Below are 22,086 nucleotides of genomic sequence, written 5' to 3'. Positions count from 1 at the left end.
GGTTTTCACAGTTCCATTCAGGACAGCTAATGTGCTTTCCCCTTTTAAAGGTACAGATATTCAAACTCTAGTTCTCCAGACTCCTAAGCACACACTCCAGCCACAAGTGCACAAGTTTCTTTTATCTGGACTGGGGACTGGCCTCATGGCAGGCATTCTAGCACTGAGCTGTACCTCCGGCCGGGCATCTCTTTCACATTACTCCACCTCCAAGACAGTCTGTTCTCCTGAGAGACAACATCTTCCATACGTTCCTGCAGAATTATGCTTACAAGGTAGGTTCTCATTTACAGTGGCTTAGAATAACCAAATAGGTCCCCTGTCGTTCTATTTTGTTGGAAGTGACAGTGATAACAAGTAAAGCAACATGTGACTATTAAACACTTGAAATGTGGGTAGTCAAAATGAAGGTGTGATATACGAACACAATACACATAGACTTTTTTTCCATGTTGCTGAGGTCAGAACCTAAGGCTCATCCATGCTAGGCAAGGACTCTGCCAGAGTTACTTCCCTAGCTCTATGCATGAGAGTTTGAGCATATAGACTCCTTCCCCAAATAGCATATAAAATTTTGCTATTTGTTTTATAATGATTATACTTAAATGGTACTCTTTGAGACATATTCAGTTAAAACAAACTAATAAGGAACTGGAGAAGTGACTGGGCAGTTACGAGCACATACTGGTTTTGTAGAGGAAACGAGTTGGATTCAACACCAGTGCAAGGTGACTCACAGCCATCTTTAACTCCACCTCCAGCGGATCCTAGTCCTCTGCCTCTGAGGGCTTATGCACTCACATGCACATGCCCACATATATGCAATTAAAGAATAAAATAAATCTTTTAAAAATAGACTAGCGAAAGTGGTCGTCCAGGTAAACTCCTGTTCCTTCTGTCTCAGCCTCTCATCTCAAGTGCTAGGACTCAGTGCGCGTGCATTCACACAAGTGTTTTTAAAACGTTGCTACTTGACTATTTTAAACTGCGTGTGGAAGACGTTGTATTATTTCTTTTAGTCGCTGAGTCTGCTAAGCACATGAAGGTCAGGCATGAGGGTTGGCCTTTGAGGGAGAAGACAATGGAGTCATTAGAAATTTCAGGGCCAGGGGAAACAAGATAAAACAATGCCTCCAAAAGATCAGTCTGGTAGTAACAACCAAAACAGACCAGAGGAAGGAAAACGGCAGTCAGAAAAAGAAACTATATAGTAATCCAGGACTGAGGCAGTCGGGACCAGAATAGGGACAGGATAAAGGCAGACTAAGCTGGAAAAAAAAAACATTTAAAATGTACTAGTTATGATTCAGTAATGGAGGACAAGCCTAAAAGGGGAAGGTAAGGTAAGAGATCTGGAGAAGGGAGGTTTAGGGGAAAGAAGTAACATCCGCGATGAGCAAAGTTCAAAAGGAAGCATTTCTTGTCAAGCTGGACGGTGAATAACGGCAGACAGTGTTTTATTTCCCACGCCCATTCACAGGGATCTCCACCAGGCAAAGCATAGACTATAAGATTCTTCATTGTCATCTCAGCCTCAGACACTCACACAAGGGAACTACTATTGTTATGTCCATTCTCTACATGGGGACATTGAGGTTTATCAAGGCCAAGCCGGGATCTTGAAGGAAGGCAGCTTAATCTTAGGGTATGACCTTTCCACTAAAACCACTTCACTACACACTCTCGAAATGCTCTCTGAGTCACTTTCTACACAGGCTGTCAATGTGTGAGTTCAAGGTCAGCAGAGTTTTTAGATTTCAAGCTACTCAGCCTATTTTCCCTCATGGCTAAGTTTAGAACACTTAGGGTTTGGGCAGTCAATTTAAAATTATATGACCCTGGTCTAGTCTTGGCTTTCACCAGCTAACCTGGCACAGTCCAGAATAAGTGTCTGGGGACCTATTACCTCGTCCAAGGAATGAAAGAGCTATAAAACCAAACCTAAGCCAGGCATGATAGTACATGCCTTTCACCCCGGAACTCAAAAGGAAGAGAGAGACAGAGCAATATGAGTTTGTAGCCAGACAGGTCTACATAAAGAGTTTCAGGCCAGCCAGAGAATACACAGCGATACCAAGTCAAAAAAGAAAGAAAGAAACAAACAAAAAACCCAACTCTTAACATCCCTTTTAATTTTCATATTCCATAATTCTATACCCCATAACAATCTTTATAGAAACATTTACTTACCCTATAATTCTATGTCTTATAATAGTCATTCAAGTAAAACCAACCTACAGAATGAAAACACCTACTGCCTCATAAAGTATGTTAATTTAGGCCTAGTTTAAATTCTCATAGCCAACTCAAAATATCGTTTCATATCAACAGAAGAACATAGGGCTTTCTGCAGAAGTGACCCTTCTGTCCTCAGCTCTGCCTAACTGACCACTAGCTACTTATTCCTGTTATATCAGCACACAGTAGAGAGAATCTCCTCAGAGGTGGGAAGCCTACAATGAAGGTTTCTTACTTCCTCCATCTGTGCCTTCAAACCGAACTACCAAGAACCAAGCAGCCAGCACTGTCTTTCCCAGGCTGTTGCCAAAGCCCCTTTGAATTACCTGTAGTTCTCTGACCTGTAGTCTTGTGAGGTAGTACTATTCCTAAACAGACCAGCATACATCTAGATTGGATTCCTAGTCAAGCCCTCATCAGGAGTAAAGGTGTTACTCAGAACTGTTGACGTCACAGTTGACACTTATAATCCCTGCACTTGGGAAAGCTGAGACAGGACAGAGAATTGGAGTCAAGCCAGACCTTGTTTCAAAAACAGACAACAAAAGGGACTCTAGCTGGTTCATGTGTCTATTTCTCCACTGACTTCAAATGAGGGAAAGGAGAGTGTTTAGCAGCCCCCCTACCCGAAAATCTCAACATCTTGAACATCATCCCATTTCCAAGAGACTACTTCTCTGATGCAGGGGTTTTCTTTATTTTTCAATAGAGGAACTCTGGCCTCTGTTAAACCTTGGCAGGAATTCTGAAAAAGTAAGGGAGATAGAAGATCCACAGTGCTCGTAGGGGAGGGACATGGGAGTGGTGCTAGAGCCCTTTCCGAGCTTTCTAGCACCAAAGGTCATTTGTAATTCTTTTCCAAAATATTAGTGACCTTGCTTGACTTAAGGTGATTCAAACATTCAATAAGCACAGTATTAACACCCCCATCCAAAGTCATGTACAAAGGTATTTAGGACAGGGGCACCTAAATGTCCACATAGGAAGTGCCACCTTACAAAGTATATGTAAACTGAGTATTTATAAGCAGAAACAAAGATAGATGATTGAAATGCTCTAGCATGGTTAGCTATTGAAAGGTACCAGCATTGGGTCTTCTCAAAGAGAAAAAAAAAATAAAAATAAATCATTACATGTTACGGATTGTCATGACCAAGCCTTTTACACAGCCGTGACCTTCTCTCTGGAATAGCAGAGCTTCCAATGTCCCCAGTTAGTGCTGAGCCACTGCACTGCCCCCCTTTTGGAGCACAGTTACTACTCAGCCTATCTTGACATTGTCCTGATAGCCATCTAGTCCAAGTCATGCCAGCCAAGGGGAGTCTTTCATAGCGACTGAATTACATGGGCTGCTGTTGACATCGGGCGACAATACATGTTGCTTTCTCTCCTCAAGCCACATTTTGTTTTGCATGAAAGGAAATGAAATCAGCCCGATAGTATTTGTTCTTAATAAGCCTATTTTAAAGGGCTAATCTCGACCTTGAGCTTCTTTGTAGATAGTTACAAACTAGATGATTAACGGATTTGAGCATTTTCCCAGATGTCCCAAGTTAAAGTCTAAATATAGTAGGGCCATCAATTCTCTTGTTGAAAGATAAACAGTTTTCTTTTTTCCATCTGCTCTCCATAAGTTTAGGGAAAGCTTTCTCTGCAGCAAGCCACACCATTGGAATAAAACAATTTCAACAGTAATTTTTTAAAACCAGTTTACTTTCCTCTTCAGTTTGACACTGTCCATCTTTGTCATCAAGAACTGGTTCTGTGATCTTCTCTACCCTGGGAGCAGCTCTCTGGCCTCGGCCCCTCACCCCTGACAATGTATGCCTGCTCCAAATTCATCTCTCTCCGCTCCCTGACCAGGAGCACCTCTCGGCTGCTGAGCCGTCTGCTGTCTGCAGTGGAGTTGAAGCGACCACAGATGCCAACAGAGGAGGGCCTCAGCAGCTTGGCGGTCCGGCGACCTCTGACCTCACTTATCCCTAGCCGCAGCTTCCAGAGCCATTTCAAGTGACACGGACACAGCTGCCAAGTTCACTGGAGCTGGGGCTGCTACAGTTGGGGTGGCCGGCTCTGGGGCAGGGATTGGGAATGGTTTGGGAGTCTGATCATTAAGCTATGCCAGGAACCCTTCTCTGGAGCAATGACTCTTCTACGCGGTTCTGGGCTTTGCCCTCTTAGAGGCCATGGGGCTCTTTTGCCTGATGGTGGCCTTTCTCACCCTCTCCGCCATGTGAAGCAGCTGTCTCCCCTTCCTCCTCCCATAGTTCTTTTGTGTCTCGTCTGCCCTGTACGTTCCTTTTCCTGTACCTCCCCAAGAAGTCTGTGGAAGTGCTTGGCTCAAGGTTTGACAGAAAGACGACAAATAAATACTGTATCAATAATAACAATAAAAAAGGGAGCCAGTTCTATGTCAGTAAACAGATGAGCAAGATGGAATGATGTAACAAAAATATGCCCAGCTTTTCCAATCAACTCGGTCTCTCCAGAAGACAAATGACTTTTCCCTTAGCCTTATGACAAATATTTGTGCAACTTAAGGCTTTCAAGGTCAAGGATTTCCTCCTTTCCATTAAAATGGATTCCAATTCAATTCTCCACCCATTCCCCACCCCCAACTTTGGGGGCTTTTATTTTGTTTGTTTGATTGGTGGTTTCAGTTATTTTTTAAATGGACTCGTTTTATCTGATGTGTGTTTGTGTACTGCATGCACACCTGGTGCCCAGGGAGGCCAGAAAAGGGTACTGGATCCCCAGAACTGTACTTACAGATGGTTGTGAGCTGCCATGTCGGTGCTGGGAACTGAACTCTAGTCCTTTGCAAGAGCAGCATGTGCTCTTAAACTGCTAAGCCATCTCTCCAGCCCACCTTTAGCTTTTATTTCAGGTAGACTCTCGTTCTGTAGTCCAAACTGCCCTGGAACTCAGTCTATGGACTGTCCTGATCCAAAACTTGTGACATTCCTCCTGCCTCAGCTTCCGTAGTGCTGAGTTTATGGACATGAGCCACCACACCCAAGTCTATATGAGATGTATCAGGAATAAAACACTGTGACAGATGAAATCACTAAAATATCCCTTCAAATTGTTTACATCTAATCTACCTAGGAAGGAAGGTACTAACATTACGAAGTACACATTGAGAAGGTGCCGTAGCCTTACAGGAATGAAAGGGTTACTTTGTGTACCCTCTATTTCCCCCAACATGGAAAAGTTTAACTTGGTTTCCTTTGTGAGGATTTTCCACTCCCCCCTCCCTTATTTTATTTTATTGAGATATAGTCCAGGCTGGCCGGGGAAACTGCTAAGTTGAAAAGGCTAAAGTCAACCTCCCAGAGAAGCAGCCCTAGGCTTTTGCATTTGACTAAAGGTACTGCTACACCCTTAGGAGGCTCAAAGGATGCATCTGGTTAATCTTTTAATTAGTGTAACTTTCTCACAACACACTTGTTTAAGGAATGTTAGGTTTCTCCAATTCTTTCTTCTTTGAGTTCCTCCTCGAGGGCTCTAGCCTCTCGAACTTGCTAAAATATGCAAAGTCTATTTTCATTCACTGGAGAATTTCTTGGCCTGAGGACAGGGAATGGCACCTCCCATCCCAGGACTTCAGGAAGTACTATGAACAAGACTGTCTCCTATTCTTAAAAAATAAAAACCACTTCATTAACAAGAGTTTCCCTTATATATTACTACAAAGAGTTATCATTCTACAGCCTGTTGGATTGTTTTCCAAGGGACTGACAAAGACTCACAGGATTACATGTGAAGTTAACTGAGCAAAAAACAAACAAGTCAGTGGAAAGTAAGGTAGGAGCCGAAGAAACTGGATCTTCGGTAAGGAGTGGATAGGCACATGGAGAAACTAATGGTTTAGAAACTTCCATCTTCTGTCTGAATCGATCATACTGCTACATACAATGGAACAAAATTTAAATATATGTTTTAAAAATAAACCTTTCTCGGTTTGGAGCAATAATAGTTCAGGGATAGCAAGTTCAAGGCCTGAACCAGGTCTGTTAGCAGTAACTTATCGGTTTTTTTTTTTGTTTTTTTCTAAATCTCTTTTGGGGGCTTGAAAATGGTTTTTCATGGCTAAGAGCACCCATAGCTCTTCAAAAAGGCCCAAATTTGATTCTCAGCACATCAGGTGGTTCATGACTACTTGTAACTGCAGCTTCAGGGGCTCCTATAGCCTCCTTTGGCCTCTGTGGGGGCATGCTCATACATATAGACATACACATAAATAACTAAACAAATATTTTTAAAAGCTACTGTGCAGACTGTTTTCAGTATTGGCTTCTAAGACGAGACTTGTTTTTGTTGTTTTGTTTAAGGAGCCTCACTATATACCCAGGCTAGCTTCAAACTAGCCTTATGCCTTAGTGTTCTGACTGCTAGGAATCCAAGTATGTGAGATCTAGCCTAGGTACAGTGAAAGATTTTTATGGAAAACATATACAAGATAAAAATTCACAGTAATGGCCTAGAAAACATGCTTGGTCAGGGATAATACTAAGCAATACAAACATGACCAAACAGCTACCCAGAACAGGATGGCCATTTATAACTTTCTAATATCACAAAGCATCTTCCCAGGGGGTTAGTCCATTTTTCAAAAATTATCTCAAAAGAAGTTTTGAATTGATTTTTCACAAAATAAAAGTAACATTCATTCACCGTGGAAAATGCACACATAAAAAGAAAGCTAGTCTGTTCCCTCAGCCTGCAGCACCTGGATTCTGAAGTAATGATTGATAGGAGACTTGGGAAAAGCAAGCGTGGCAGCAGCAAACAGAAGCACTATAAAGTGGGGTGGTACTCACCAGCTTGAGCAAGCTACCTTCTGAAACTTCAAGTAAAGTTTAAATCACACTGAATGCCATCCCTCAATTAGTCTGCTTCCTGCCTTTTAGCCCTATAGCTCTCTCCCACTCCCTTTTCAGGAAGGAACCATGGCAAGAATCCAGTCTGATCCTGTCTTTTATCAGATGAGGAAACTCACACCATAAAAGGTTCAGTGACTTGCTCTGGGGGTCATGGGTGTAATTAGTACCAGACTCATGTTATAAAACCTAGGTCTCCTGCCTTCTAGCCTAGGCACAACATCCAGGAAGCTGTGGGAGTGAAAAGCTCATTCTGCAGATAGGATGCACTATGCTCAGCTTTTGAATCTACTTTTAACATATAGCATAACAGCATCACTTTAAATGAAGTTCACACAGGACATAATGGTGCCTGCCTTTAGTCCCAGCACTTGGGAGGCAGAGGCAGGTGGATATGTAAGAGTTCCAGGCTAGCTTGGTCTACAGAGCAAGTTCCACAACTCTAGGAGCTACATAGAGAAACCCTGTCTGAAGGAAAGGAAGAAAGAAAGAGGAGAGAGAGAGAGAGAGAGAGAGAGAGAGAGAGAGAGAGAGAGAGAGAGAGAGAGAGAGAGAGAGAGAAGGGGGAGGGAGAGATATGAAATTTAGTGTTTATATATGTGTGGAAATTTTCATGCAAATGAGAGATCTGCTTTATACAAGACTGCATTCTTTTTGAAGAAATGAAGGCAGAAAGTCCTTACTTTCCAATGCCATGGCTGAATTAAATGTTTGATAATAACCCAGGAATCCCACAGTCTATTGCCTAGCTATGTGGGCTCTCTTCCATGGCAACAGAAATGCAGAGATGGGCCTTTTCGCTAAACAAATGTGCTTCTAGGCAACTTCAGGCCAATTTAAACCAAAGCACTTTGGCCTGGTTCAGGCTAATAAACCACTAAAGGTCATACTCTAACCCCCACCCCATTCCCTTGGAGACTCTCACCATTAGAACAACAGTTTAAAAGCACCTTCTGTCACATCATCCCCTTCAAGTCACACCCTTAATGGGAACCTTTCAGTTCACTTCCTTCCTGATCCCTGCCCCCACCTCAGTCCTTCAGCGGCCCTGCTGTGGATCTCTTAGGTCCTTTGTTAACTGAGGTTCTGAGAGTTGAGGACTGAGTGGAGATTCCCACCCAGCAGGTATAGGAGATAGGTCTGGCTAAAGTGTTAGGCCACAAATGATGAGGTAGACATTTTTAGAGACACGAGGAGCAGGTCCCAGGGAGCTCCAAAAACCCGAGAACGTTAGACTTGGCCCCCATAGGCATGGAGAGTCTTTGAAGGTTCATAGGGAAGATGATGTGAGGAAATGAAAGTTTCAAGAAAAGGAACAGTTGGTTTGAGTGGCTGGTAGGAACATGGGAGGCCCCTGGAATATCAATCACAAGGTTGGTGTAATGCTCAAAGCATTACACCATTGAGGGTTTGAACTGAAGTAAGTTGAAGATAAGCGGGTAGGAGGCATGTCAAAGGGACGCCAGCTAGGCCCTAGAAAACAGATAGAAAGAAATAATCAAAGCTGCATCGAGGCTTGCTTTCGTCCTACATGATTCCGCGTGACAGGACAGCAGAAGGTTTTAGACCCATGGACGCTGTTACTGTGACGCTCTGGTTAGAACAGCCAGCCAGTGAGGACACTAATACTCCTCAGACATAGCTGGGTGAAAAACTGAAAGTGGAGACGCATCCATGCAGACAGAATCTGTCAAACTATGAAAAGAGCAGGATGCATTCATCAAAGGAGAAATAAATTACGAAGATAGGACAAGGAGGGTAAGAGAGAAAAGCAGTCGTAAAGTAACGAGCCTCTGGAAGGAAGAGGTAGGTCATTTCAAATTTAGCTAAGAGGAAGAAACATTAGTAAGCTCCTTGTGAAGAAATGTAAAAGCTCAAGGAACTGCTAGTTTTTATTATTATTTGTATGTGGGCCCACATGACACAGTGAAACTGTGGAGGGCAGAGGACAACTTTGTGGTTTCAATTCTTCCCTCTCGCCTTTGCGTGGCTTCTGAGGATCGTTCTCAGGTTGCCAGGGCTTTGAGGCTTGTACCCAATGAGCCATCACTTCAGTGCTGCATAAGGAGTTCTAAGGGAAAGAACCCCTAAAACTGTAATAAACCCCATTTTCTCAATAGTGCTACTCCTCAGCTGTACAGATAGAACTGTGTCGAGTCTTTTGTAGTTTGGCTTTTGGTACTAAGTTTACTGGATTCTTCAACCAGGAGGTGAACATAAAGAATGAAACAACTGCTTCTCAGCCTTCCTAATGCTGTGACCCTTTAATTCAGTTCCTCGTGTTCTGGTGACCCCCCAACCGTAAGATTGTTTTAGTTTCTGCTTCATAACTGCAATTTTGCTACTGTTATGAACTGTAACGTAAATATTTTTGGAGAAAGAGGTTTGCCAAAGAGGTCGAGACCCACGAGTTGGAAACTGCTGGATTACTACAGCATGGTGAGTAGTAATGAACTGTAAAACCAGGAGAAAATGATTTAAGATACAAAGCTCAGCTTTTTCTGTGGGCATGTAGCACATTGCCACAAAAGTCTTCGTATAATGTTTCTCCTGTCAGGACCTCGGCAGTCACATTCTGCCAGCATCTCCAGTCCTTTGAAATCCATCTAAATTCCAGGCCATCTAAGTAGGTAAGAGAGAATTCTGTCTCAGCACGGTTTGAAGAGAATGTGGGCGCTGGATGAAATATGGACCTTTACCAGCAGCAGGAGAGGCAGAGTTCGGTGGATGCAGAGCTTTAAAAATCCTGCTTCAACTACAGGTTGCAGACTAGAAGACACCAAGTGGCTCCTGTAGAGAGCACTAAATACTTGGCTTTTCCACAAAAGAAACAGCTATCGGGTAATTGGTAAAGCAATGAAAGAGTAATTTCTAGTCATCACTGAGTAACCTTGTTGCTTTTGCCAAACCTGCCACTGTTCTTGGGGGGGCCTACTCAGCTCCCCACTTGACAGAATATACATGCTATACACTCTCTCAAATTCCATCCACTCAGCACCAAAGTAACTCCAGACCGGTGCTAAACAGGGCTCCGACTGTGAGATATATCCAAGGTGGAAATGCACACACAACGAGATCTACCTGGAAGAAGTCAGCTAAATAATAAAAATAACCTTTACAGTACCAACTTCCCCTCGGTGGGTGATTGCTTTACTGTGCACTATCATATTAGAAGACTCTAGAATAGAGGCATCTTGCTGTCAGCTGTGTTTCTTAACCTCTTTGGGCCCCAGATAAATGGCTCTGACTTATCTAATAAGTGGTGATAATAATACCTATGACATAGGCTGACTGGGGAGATAAACTAAATAAACACTTTATATTCACTGGCAAACTGCCCTGGATATAAGCATTGCTCAATAATTGTCAGCTGCTATTATTAGAAAGCAAACACGCATTTGTTTTTCAAGGAAGCAGATCCAAGTCAATTCATATCTGGAGCATATAGCACATGATAAGGTCTAGACAATACATTTGGCCATAAAATGGGTCTTAGGGAGGACCCAAAACTTGCCTATTAAATGCTCTATGTTTTTAAAATAAAGGTTGTTTTTATAGTGGTGGGGCTTCGCATACTCTAAATAATTACTACTGAGCCACACTCTAGCCCCTCCCACATATTTTGCATGTTATTAACAGGCTTATCTGTGCTTGCATCCTTGCAATTACACATTTATTCTTTAAATTGGGGCCTTTATAATAATGCTGCAATCAGATGGCCCTAGAAACCCCACTAGGAAGTTGAATCCCCCAGAAATAAGAATCTTAGGCGCTTTCCTGTCAGGTGGACCACCCCACCACCACCAGTAAGCATCCTCTTTAAGGCTCCGATGACTTCCCATGATAAGACAGGGCTGTGCATGGAGCATTAAAATAAACTTCCGTGAGAGCAATAATTCAAGCCCCCTTTTGTTTCTTAGGTTTGCACTGTGCTGAGCTGGGAAAAAAAATGTATCCTTTATCTTACTTTTCCTGCAGAAAACAGTTCCTGGAGAATATGGAACCAAGTAGCTAGGGAAATCGAAGGAAGAACACCAGAAGCCCGAAACATTCAGTGCTACCAATGAACACGTGTTGTAAATGGAATCCTGAACTATCACAGTTAGATCTGTTCACACATATGTTATACTTAGCTCAGGGAAAAAAAAAATTCTAACCCAACCAGTTCGGTCGGCAACTGCATCCAAAAACCTAAGCAACCAAACTAGTTTTCAGTACAGCCAAGAATAGGATGCTTTCATATTTTGCCCCAGAGCTGAGGGTTATCGAGCCATCAACTCTGAACTGTAAGATAACCTTTCATGGATAAATGAAGTCTTTATGATGGTACTTCATTTTAAACAGGACTCTGAGACAAAAGATCCTCCTTCAGCAACAATTTCCAGGGTCTGCACCTCAGAGACTACCTTCAGAAAGAGGAGAGACACTGCTCAATGAAACTGCAGTGTGAGCCGCACATGTAACTGTAGATTTCCAAGCAACCACTTTTTTTAAAACTGTGAAAGCTAGGAATGGTAGGTAGCGTGTGCCTGTAGTCCAGCCTCTAGAGAGGCAGCTAGCGGTAGGAAAGTCACTCGATGCCAGTTCTGGGCCAGTCTGCACAATATGGCAAGCCCACACACATGGAAACACACAGAGAGACACACAACGAAAAAAAAAACAACAACTGGAATTGTATGCCATTTACTTAACATAATATACTTTGCACTGTTTGGCACACTTAAAAACCACCAGCTTTCAACGTGCTCCATGGCTGTAGCTGCTGTGCCAACAGTAGAAAAATACTGACTCTCGAACCACTGATATGGGCCCCCAGCTCGGTGACCTAAGTTTTATCCCTGGGTCTACGTAGTGGAAAGAGGGAGCTGAAGTCCTCGGACCTGCACTCAAGCACCTCCGTGGCACATCAGTGAGTGTAAAACTCACTAATTGCTGCTGGCATATTTGAAAGACAGGCCAACCGCCTCTACCCTCTCATGCCCCTACTGTCTCTGCTGGAGCCTTTTCCACACTCTCTTCGGGCACAGACAGGGGGTTCTGAGGAAAACGATGGCTGAGAGGATGTGTGTTTAACAAAGCAGACTAGGAACCCAAACCCATTTGCCAATGCAAATGAAAAAAGAAAGTCGTTCAGTGGCTGGGAGACCTCTATGGGTTAAAAAGGCTCACCTGGGAAGGAAGCCCTGGAAAGTCAATCAGCACTTGCAACCCTGTATTCAAGAGATAAGCATCCCAAGCCTCCAACAAGTATCCGTGCGGTTGGACTAGATGGAAGGTAACAGGAGACTCTTTCGTTTAAGAATCTAAATGAAAGGAGTTAAGGTTTTCTTCATTCAGACCCCACCCCCACCCGTACAGAGGGCCCTTCAATCTGGCCCTTCCCTAGAAAGCGTATTTCTCCCCAAGACACAGAACAGCTGCCTTGTTTGGTCACTGTGAAACTAAGAACCCTGTGTTCTCAGCAGTTCATTTTCTCTCCCAGAAGTAAAGGCAAACTGAAAAGGAAAATATTTGCTTTCTCCCTACCTGCACCTGGCCTTCTACATCCCCAATCCCACTGCCAGGATCAAATACTTTCAAGTAACTAGCACTAATTAAAGAGAAGACAAGTTCAACCCCACCTCTCCACTTCCTCTCCAGCCTGGCCCACTTCAACAAATGCTGTGAAACCAGAATCAGACAGGCACAGACTCCAAACCCTACCCCCATTTCTCTTCAAATCTACTTCAGACACCTTCACCTCAAGAGAAATACACAAACCGGAGCTTGTCAGTTTCCAAAGTCGTATGCTTTCTGTCTGAACTACTCCCAATTGTAAACCCAGATGTCCTTCAGTAGATGAATGGATACAAAAATTGTGGTACATTTACACAATGGAGTACTACTCAGCTATCAGAAACAATGACTTAACCAAATTCTTAAGAAAATGGTTGCATCTAGAGAAGATCATCCTGAGTGAGATAACCCAGTCACAAAAGAACAGACATAATATGCAGTCACTGATAGTGGGATGCTAACCCCAGAGGCTCAGACTGCCCCAGAAACAACTCACAGACTGTGTGAAGTTCAAGAAAAAAAGAAAACAAAACAAAACAAAAAAAAAAAACATTATGCTCAATCCTTACACACCATGAAAACATTGACTAATTCCGGGTTACATCCTGTTTTACATGTACTTTTTGCTCATTGTAACTAGTAAGACCTTAATGCAGAGTATCAAACCTTAAAAAAAAGCAAAAAAAAAAAAAAAAAAGCCAAGCACTGACAAAAATGTATTTGTATACATTTATGCAAAAATGTTTAAAATTTTTTTCTTTTATCTTTGTTTTTTAAAATAAAGCTAAAAAAATAAAAAATAAAACTATTTCACAAATCAAAAAAAAAAAAAAAAAGAAAAAAAGAAATAACCCGAGTTCTCAGTCATATAGACTGTCACTCCTTCCCGTTTTCCCCTTAAGCTGGGTGTTTCCTGGTATTACCCCAGCTCTCTATAACAAAGCTTAGTGCACACACGTTGTTCAATAAAATAAATGCCTGCCTAGACTGCAGAGGTGGGAGGCTCCGCCAGACCACCCTTGGGAAGCACCATTTTGATCCTATCACAGTGGTAGTAAAAATTGCATTTTCCTGCAAGAAAGGGGGGATGGCAAGCAGATAAAGGAAAATTAGAATTGTTAATGGTGATCACTATCTGGAGGGAAAAAATCTTGAAAATGGGGGTGTTGGTGGGGATGAGAGGTAGCTTTTTCATGTGCACATTGCCAGAAATATTTTTTCTGTTGAATACCTATTAAGATCTAGACAGCCTCTAATACTAGATGAACAAATATCCTTATGTCCAGATGCACGTATTAGGGAGGTCAAGATGAATACTAATATATTTTAACATGCTAGGAGCTGTGGATGTATCTCAGGAATAAAACTGCCTAGCATATATGAGGCCTGGATTCAGTACCGCAAAAGAATACACACACACACACACACACACACACACACACACACACACACACAATGAAGAGGCAGTGGGGGTGAGGAGTACTGTGGAGAAAGTGTAAAGCTATAGAGCTTGGAGTGAAAATGGGGAAGAGGTGCCCGATCACTTCAGAGAATGTACAATAAAGGGTTGAAGTTGAATGGGTGTGGCAGCACATAGGCCTTTAATTCTAGCACCCAGAAGCCTGAGGCAGGAGGCTAGAGAGAGAAACAAATCCCAGCACGGTGGTACAAGTCTGTGATCTCAACACTCTGGAGAATAAGACTGAAAGACTGCTACAAATTCAAAGTCAGCCCGACTACAGAGTAACACATTGGATCAAACAAAACGAGTTGAAGTATGTCCAAGCTACAGAGAACAACTTATACAATGACAGGGAAGTTAGAGGTATAACCAGTTCAGAGAGGAGGGCTTAATTTCTCTTGGCGATTGTAGCCTGGATTCATGTCAAAAGAAAATGAACAGACATTGTTGGAAAAGTAACACACGTCCAGATAAAGGCATAACTAGTGTTTAGGCCACAATGCTTGGACTTTATTCTGACATCTGATGGAAAATCCTGAAGGACTTTTCCATTTTTTTCTTTATTTACTTTTTTTCCTTTGAAGACAATATCTCACTTTTTATCCCAGGCTATCTTTGAATTCACTATGTAGCCCAGGATAGCTGAGAACTCATGGCAATCCTCCTGCCTCAAGCTTCCAAGTGATAGAATTCCAGGAGTAAACCATCATTCCCGGTTTTGTTTTGGAGACAAAGTATCAATATGCAAACCAGGCTGAGATTACAAACATGAGCCACCATGCCCTGCGCCTGAAGGATTTTCAGAGAGAAATGACGATTCACTTTATATAAAGGTTAACAAACTATTTGCAATGACAGGAAGAATGACTAGAGGCCGAGACTAGCTACCAACTGAATGTTGGTGTACAGTGGCCCTGGTGAGAAGTGGTAAATGTTGACACTTACAGAATGACTGGATGTACGTAAGAGAGGTCTAGGATAGTAGGTAGTTAAAGTTCTACAATTCTGTATATCTTCCTGCTGGTCCCTAATATCAACATTGTATTCAGACAATTATACCTTGGCCAGAGATAAAGCCTTCTAGAGCTGAGCCCCACCCCCCACCTTTTTTGATAATTTACAATGACTATTGTCAGATGTTTCAAATGGCTGGGGGAGGGGAGTGAGAAAGAAAGCCAAAACCAAGCTTGGCGTAAATCTCGGCACTTGGGAGGCATAAGCAGGATGAACTCTGTGAATTTGAAACCAGCTTGATCTACAGAAAGTTTCAGGCTAACCAGGGAACAGAGACCCTGTTGGGCAGGGGAGGAGGCAAAATCATGGGGGAAAGGATTCATCATCAAATTTTACTGAGAACTTTGGGATTTAGAGTTTTAAAAGCACCATGCGTTGCCTAAGATGGTTCTCACATGTCATGTTGCTACTATTCCATCCCAAAGCATTTCTATAGATTCTTAACCACAATGGAGGACTCCATTAAAAGTTGCTCCTTTACCCAGGCGGTGGTGGCTCATGTCTTTAATCCTTGCACTGAGGAGGCAAAGGCAGGTGGGTCTCTATGAGTTCTGGGACAACAGGGGTTACACAGGAAAATCCCTGTCTGGAAAACCAAACAAACAGCCAAAAAAAAAAAAAAAAAAAAAGACCTCTTTTAATACTTTAGTCAAATTTCTAATAAAAGTCTATTGCATATATCATTTTTAAAAATCTTAAGTTTACTTCCTCAGTCAGTAAGCCAGAATTGTTCCTCTTTCTGATTCATATTGGTAAAGACATGCAGATGCCAGAAATCAAAAGTTGCACACAACGTTGAAAAGCCACATCCAAGAGAGCTGCTCACTTTTTCAAATGGTATATGTTTTCAAATTACTAGCTTAGTGTGTGTCTTTGAAACATTATCTTTTATTTATAACATACTTCTGACCACTACGTACATTTTTCAGCTATCTCAAGAAAGGCGATTCTGTTGTGCTAAAAATAATCTCCTTTAAATAAAAATAATTTTAATAAAATGGCTTCAAATATAAAATCATTTTGAGTACTTATACTAGGAGAGAACCCAAGCTAACGGCTTACTTTCTTCTGACAAGCCTGTCTCTACCAGTCACAGAATAAAAGGAAATTATGATTCATAACAAAACAAAGCATACGAGACAGCAGAATTTCAGCCAAGACTGTTAAGAACTATAATTATTGCCACCAAGTTCTCACACAACATTTTAAAAGCCCTGGTCTCAATTTGTTGACTACAGACACACTGTACAGTATATATATAGTGTATTATAAAACTACTAAACAGGAGTATCTAGCTATGTACACTAAGAGTATATTGCAGAGAGAGAGAGATTATTAACACTTGTAACACTTGTAATGGATGAAACGTATTTATAAAGCAACACTAACAGAGATTTTAACACACAGTGTTTGCATTCTATGTGTGGTTCCCCAAATAAAATTCAATTGCATCAACACCCAGCACACAGCACGTAACAGGTATGACTAATATTAAAGCAGTAGACAGCTACATGCAATGAAGTATGCAGTGGAGTTACTTCAGTGAAATACTATATTTACATACTCAACCACATCCATTAGTGAAAAAAATCCCCGCTGCAGTAACTTCGCACAAGATTTATTGTCAAAGCTTGTAAGTGGATATACTGGGAAGAGTTGCATGCCTGTTAGAAAGAAATCTCCTGAGCAAGTGCGCAACTCATGCCTATTACAGCTGCAACAGAAGAGGGACACACCAGCAAAATAAAATTCATTTGGAAGCGTTTAGAGTTGGATATAATCCAGATCTGAGAAGTCAAATGTTGCAATGTTTCTGCGACCGCAGAGAAAGTGAAAATGACACTTACTTTATTTATTCTGCCAAAAAATTTGCTACCAATAAAATACTACCAAAGAATCACTTTGCTAGAAGGATCTTGGGACCCTAAGAGAGAATGAAGTTTTAAGTAGAAACTAAGATGCTGGTTGACAGTCAAAGATAAGAACTATAATTATTTTTGATAGCGTGTGTGACAGAAAACAGTCCTACAGGATTCACAGCTACGAGAAAGGAAAAAAATCTGTACTGAATTTTAAGAAAAGTATCACTAGATGCTCTAAAATTTCCAAAGTTCTAAGCAAGCTACAACCTACAAAGCAAAGGAACGAGGTTATCACGGGCAGAGGAGGGTTGGGCAAGGCAGAAAGGTAAAGTCCAAAATGGAAATTCAAAAAAACCTCTTGCCTAAATATGGTCTACCAACAGTAATTGTTGACAAAGGACAAGAATATTATTATATGCCTAATCTTTGCTTTCACGTAGGTGAAGAATATAAAAGGCTTGGGAAGGCACAAAGACTAAGATGAAGTGATTAATAATTAAACATAGGGGGCTGGAGAGATGGCTCAGTGGTTAAGAGCAACAGCTGCTCTTCCAGAGGTCCTGAGTTCAAATCCCAGCACCCACGCGGCAGCTCACACCTGTCTGTAACTCCAGTTCCAGGGAATCTGGCGCCCTCACACACACATGCAGGCAGGCAAAACACCAATGCATATAATTTTTTTTTTTAAAAAAATTAAACATAGTCCACAAGGTATCTTCTCACATTTGATCTACAGGAGAAAGAAATCAAAGGTGGAGGACTTCTTGTAAGAATCTAACATGGAAGAAGCAAAAGCACTACAATAAAATTCCCACTAAATAGTGAACCTTTTCCCCTCGTCCAAACAAATATTGAAAGCTTCATAAGCACATGGCTAAAACACACAACCATTAAAAAGTGCTTGGCAACTCAGGGTAATTCTCTGAATAACAGAAGCGGGGAAAGGGGAAAGCCGAGTGTAAATAGGCTCACTGCCTGGGACTGTAGCTCAGTGGCATGCAAGCAAGAGGGCTGTGCTGGATCCCTAGCGCTGGGCCGTGGATCCCAGTGCTACACTTAAAGATGTAATAATGGCTCTTAAGTGGGGTAAAACATCTTTCTGCCAAGGGAAAGGAGTCTGATATTGTCATATGATTCTTTTTCTTTCTCTTTTCTTTCATTATTATTATTATTATTATTATTATTATTATTATTATTATTATTATGAGAAAGCATCTCACTGTAGAACCTTGGCTGGCCTAGAACTTGCTGTGTTGACCAGGCTGGCCTCAAACCAATAAACTCTGCCTTCTGTGTGCTGGGGACTAAAGGTGTACCACGACAGGCTGTCATGTAATTTAAAACTATTTAGGAACTACCAACATTCCTTGCAAAATGCTGTCCCTTTAAGAAAACGATAGACAGAAACTGTTTTTGTAGTTTATTCCCTCCATTGCTTCAAATGACTGATATGTTCTTCGAGTGGGCGCGCTACAAAGGGTTACTATTATTACTAGTAGTCAAAGTGTGTAAACATTCAGACTCTGATCTTATTTTATTTTTCTATGGTGAGAATAGAATGTTTGCAAAGCTTCATATTTGTAAGTGCTCCATTACTGAAATTTATGTCTCCAGCTCTGGACTCTCAATATGTTAGCCCAGGCAGGCCTGGAAACCTGGCATTTCTTTTAAAAAATTTTTAAAAAATTGAGATTTGCAAGATGTATACTATTTCGATTTTTTTGATAGATAAATTAAAAAAATAAAAAACAAAAAAGTTGAAACCAGAGTAGTATTAAGAACATCCTACAACTTAAGACTATTAATCAAAGCCAAGAGATGCCAAATCAGAATCTTCGCTTTCATTTTGTCTGAAAAAAAACACTCTAACTTACTTTGAGGGGTAACAACTCACTGAACCGGGGCTTACAACACATTCAGGCTGAACCTCCTGTTAATTTACTGAGATAGATGAGTTAGCCCGGGAGAGGGTGAGGGGGGGACGGACGAATGACGCACTAGTGGAAGACATCAAGGATAATGGTAACAACCTTCTAATATTTCAACATGCAAGCGCGATCCTTATGCAGGATGATTTAACAGTTTGAGTTCCTCTTATCTAGCCACTGCAGGCGAACCAGTTCTTTATCTCTTCACCATGGGGAACACAAATAACTACCCCACAGAGGCTAAGGGTCAGACCCTGAGAATCAAATCATTGACTTGGTCTAGTGCATCTGCTCAGAGTCCAATCGCCCCCTTGGCAAATCCCTACACGGCTAAGAGCAAACCTAATTTCAGATGCAAATAGGTAGGCCTGCTCCCGGAAAAACAAAACAAAACAAACTCTGGCCCCTGTTAAACCAGTTCCCTAAGAAGGTTTTGCCTGGGCACCCCCCCCCCCGCGCGCGCCTCTCCCCTCCCTAAACACTCTGTGGTTGCTTCGCAGGAATTTCCAATGAAACAGCAACTGTCGCTAAGGTAACTGAGAGCTGGGCTTGACCTGACAGTGTGCAGGGTCTGGGAGCAGCGCAGGCTAAGCAGTTCCGAGCCGGTGGTGGCACGGGAGGGGCGGGGACCAGGGCCTCGAAGGCAAAGGAGCTGCTCGGGGAGGCCAGCGCCGGTGCAGCCCGGCGTTTGGCAGGAAAGAGGAGGGGAAGATGCGGTGAAGGAGAAGCGGACCGGAGCGGGAGGAGGGCGAGGAAGCCCAGGCTGGGCGGGCCGACGGATGGAAGGAGGGACCAAAGGAGGAGCCTAGGTGGCAGCAAAGCCCGCGCGGGGCTGGGGACACATCAGGGCGGAGTCCCAGGCGAAAGGGCCGCAGCCTCACCAGGGCCTTGAGCCCTCCTTCCACGGCCTCCTCCCCTCCCTCTTTTCCATCTCAGCAGCGCCCTCACCCTGCCTCAGGCTGCCTCATACAAAAGCAAAATGTCCGCCATCTTCCGAGGCGATCGCTGCCGCCGTGCTAGGAGCTCGGCCCTCCCGGGCCACCTCAACACCGGCTGCTCATCTCCGGGCCCCTCTCTGCGACCTCCCCTCCCCCGACCGCCGCCACCCGCTCGGCTCCTCCTGCCCTTCGGCGCCCCGCACTCCAGCCCGTCCCGCAGGGCGACGCAGGGTCGCCACGGGTTGAGGCGAAAGGGATCAGCAGCCCCAGGCTAGCGGACGCGCACGCTCTTCCCGCCCACCGCTCCCTCGCCGGCCTGTTTACCTTGATGCAGTAGGGAGGCTCATCGTAGGTGACCAGCATGTACCTGTCTCCGCGGCTGGCCGGGTCCCGGGCGCGCAGCTGCGGGGCGAGGGATGACGGAGGGGTCGCATAGGAAACGAGGGGAAGCGATACAAACGTTACAGAAGCACCTCAGTCCAATCCCCTCCCCATCCCGCAGGAGCGACCCCCTCATCTCCGTTCCCCTCCTTTTACCTTCAAGAATAACTCCACAGCGCCTTTGGCAATGTCCAAATAGGAGGTGCCCAGGTCAGTGCGCTGGTTCATGGAGGCGGACGTATCTATGAGGAACAGCAGGATGGGCATCTTCCACTACACCTCTGGTTCTGGTCCCCACTCTACCGGCCCCTTTACCCTCAGTGCCACGTATGGCTACCGAAATCCTGAACTCTCGTAGAGCCAGGGAGCAAGAGGAAAAGGGGGTAAAGGGATGGGAGAGATGGGACCGCTCCTGGCCTCTTTCTGCAGCCCCAACTCCTCTCCCTCCAAGGGAACTTGAAAGTGTGAGTGTGTGTAGGTCTCCCGGCCGCCTCTCTTCCCCTCTTCTGCCACCACTACTGTCCGCTGCCGCTGCCGCTGCCAGGACTACTGCCTAAGCATCCGTCCACGCTCACTAGAGCGCTCGCCCCAGACTGAGAGCCCTCTCTGTTCACTGACACAACTTCTGTCTGCTCACCTACCATCAGCACCATGTGACCAGAACCCACGCCATTGGCTGCCAATTATGTTTAATTTACATATTCATTAGATGACTGGGTAAAGGGAGGGACTTGGGCAAAGCCTAAGAATTGTAGTTTGAACCCTTGCTGGAGGTAAGGGGCTGGGGAGTAAAGGACCCTCCTTAAGCTCAGATTCTCCTTTAAAGGATTTGGAAGCCGTTAGGATAATTTGGCCGTTTGGATGGATTTTCTTTCGTGCTTCAAAGATGGTAATTCAAAAGGAAAAGAGAATTGAGCAACAGTTGTATAGAAACAGATGTTTAGACAGGCTACACACAAAACACTGTGCTAACTACAATCAGTCAATCCTGCCAGTGGCTAAAACCAAAACATTTCAGTAGCAGCAGACTTCTTTCCTGGCCAGACTTGCTCAAATTCCTTTAGATTATTCTCTTCCTGATCAGTATTAACTTGTCGTTTTCTTGGTTGTAGTCAGCATGTAGCTACTTAAAAAGGAAGCTATCGTGGAAACAGTTACCCTAAGCTGTCCTTTTGTAAGGACAGGCTTTCTCGGATTTTGAAACACTGTCTAGCCTGTGTTGCTTGAACCACTATTGGGTCTGTGCAGCTTTTATCCATGGGTGGCATTTATTCTGCTTCAACTCAGGTTTATTGAACGTCCACAAAAGTGCCAGGCACCCACAGTAGACTCGTTTAATCTGAAATGTGCAGTGCCAATGGTACTGAAACTTAGTTTTCAGTGGAGAGAAGTTGTCAACTCTGGCTCCGTGTAAGTACTCAGTAATTGGTCAACTGCACTTGGCTTTCCACTTCATGACTCCACTTTTCAACTTGTACCTCAGGCTGGTCCTGAACTCTTCAGCATACCTTACAAGCATGTGCTACTCCAACTGCTGTGACATTATTTTCAACATAGACTATGACGTAGGGTTGCAGCACAAGAATAGTATGTTTAACCAGCTCATGTGAGGTGCTGAGTTTGGTTCTTTTGCAACACTGATGATGGTGATGATGATGATGATGATGATGATGATGATGATGATAAGAATATTTCTAGCAATGCGATGTATACAAGTTGGAATCTTGAGCTTCAATGAGTATACAATTTTAATACAATGTGAAGATCGCACACACATATCTGCAAATGTTTCCTATATTTGTAGATATCCTATGTATAAGTTCT

At 43.2% G+C, this 22,086-nt stretch overlaps 1 protein-coding gene and 1 pseudogene across 4 annotated transcripts in view; one reads left to right on the top strand and one right to left on the bottom strand.

The window, feature by feature from the left end:
• The window catches only part of SAGE1 (sarcoma antigen 1), a 53,033-nt gene extending 32,220 nt beyond the window's left edge, over positions 1 to 20,813 (bottom strand). For all 3 annotated transcript variants that reach the window (XM_080909897.1, XM_080909898.1, XM_080909899.1), the window contains exons 1-2: positions 20,419 to 20,813; positions 20,206 to 20,283 (exon numbers count right to left, since the gene is read on the bottom strand). In XM_080909897.1, coding sequence (XP_080766023.1) covers positions 20,206 to 20,283; positions 20,419 to 20,529 — 189 coding nt within the window. In that variant the 5' untranslated portion in view covers positions 20,530 to 20,813. The remainder of the gene's footprint in view (positions 1 to 20,205; positions 20,284 to 20,418) is intronic.
• On the top strand, positions 4,058 to 4,475 carry LOC308415354 (ATP synthase F(0) complex subunit C2, mitochondrial-like; annotated as a pseudogene). The gene has a single exon. The product of its transcript is annotated as an ATP synthase F(0) complex subunit C2, mitochondrial-like (transcript).
• Positions 20,814 to 22,086: the final 1,273 nt, after the last annotated feature.

Source organism: Micromys minutus, assembly GCF_963924665.1.
Source record: "Micromys minutus genome assembly, chromosome: X".
NCBI classification, from domain to species: Eukaryota; Metazoa; Chordata; class Mammalia; order Rodentia; family Muridae; genus Micromys; species Micromys minutus.
Note: the sequence above shows the minus strand (reverse complement) of the source record. Positions and strands in the feature narration are given on the sequence as shown.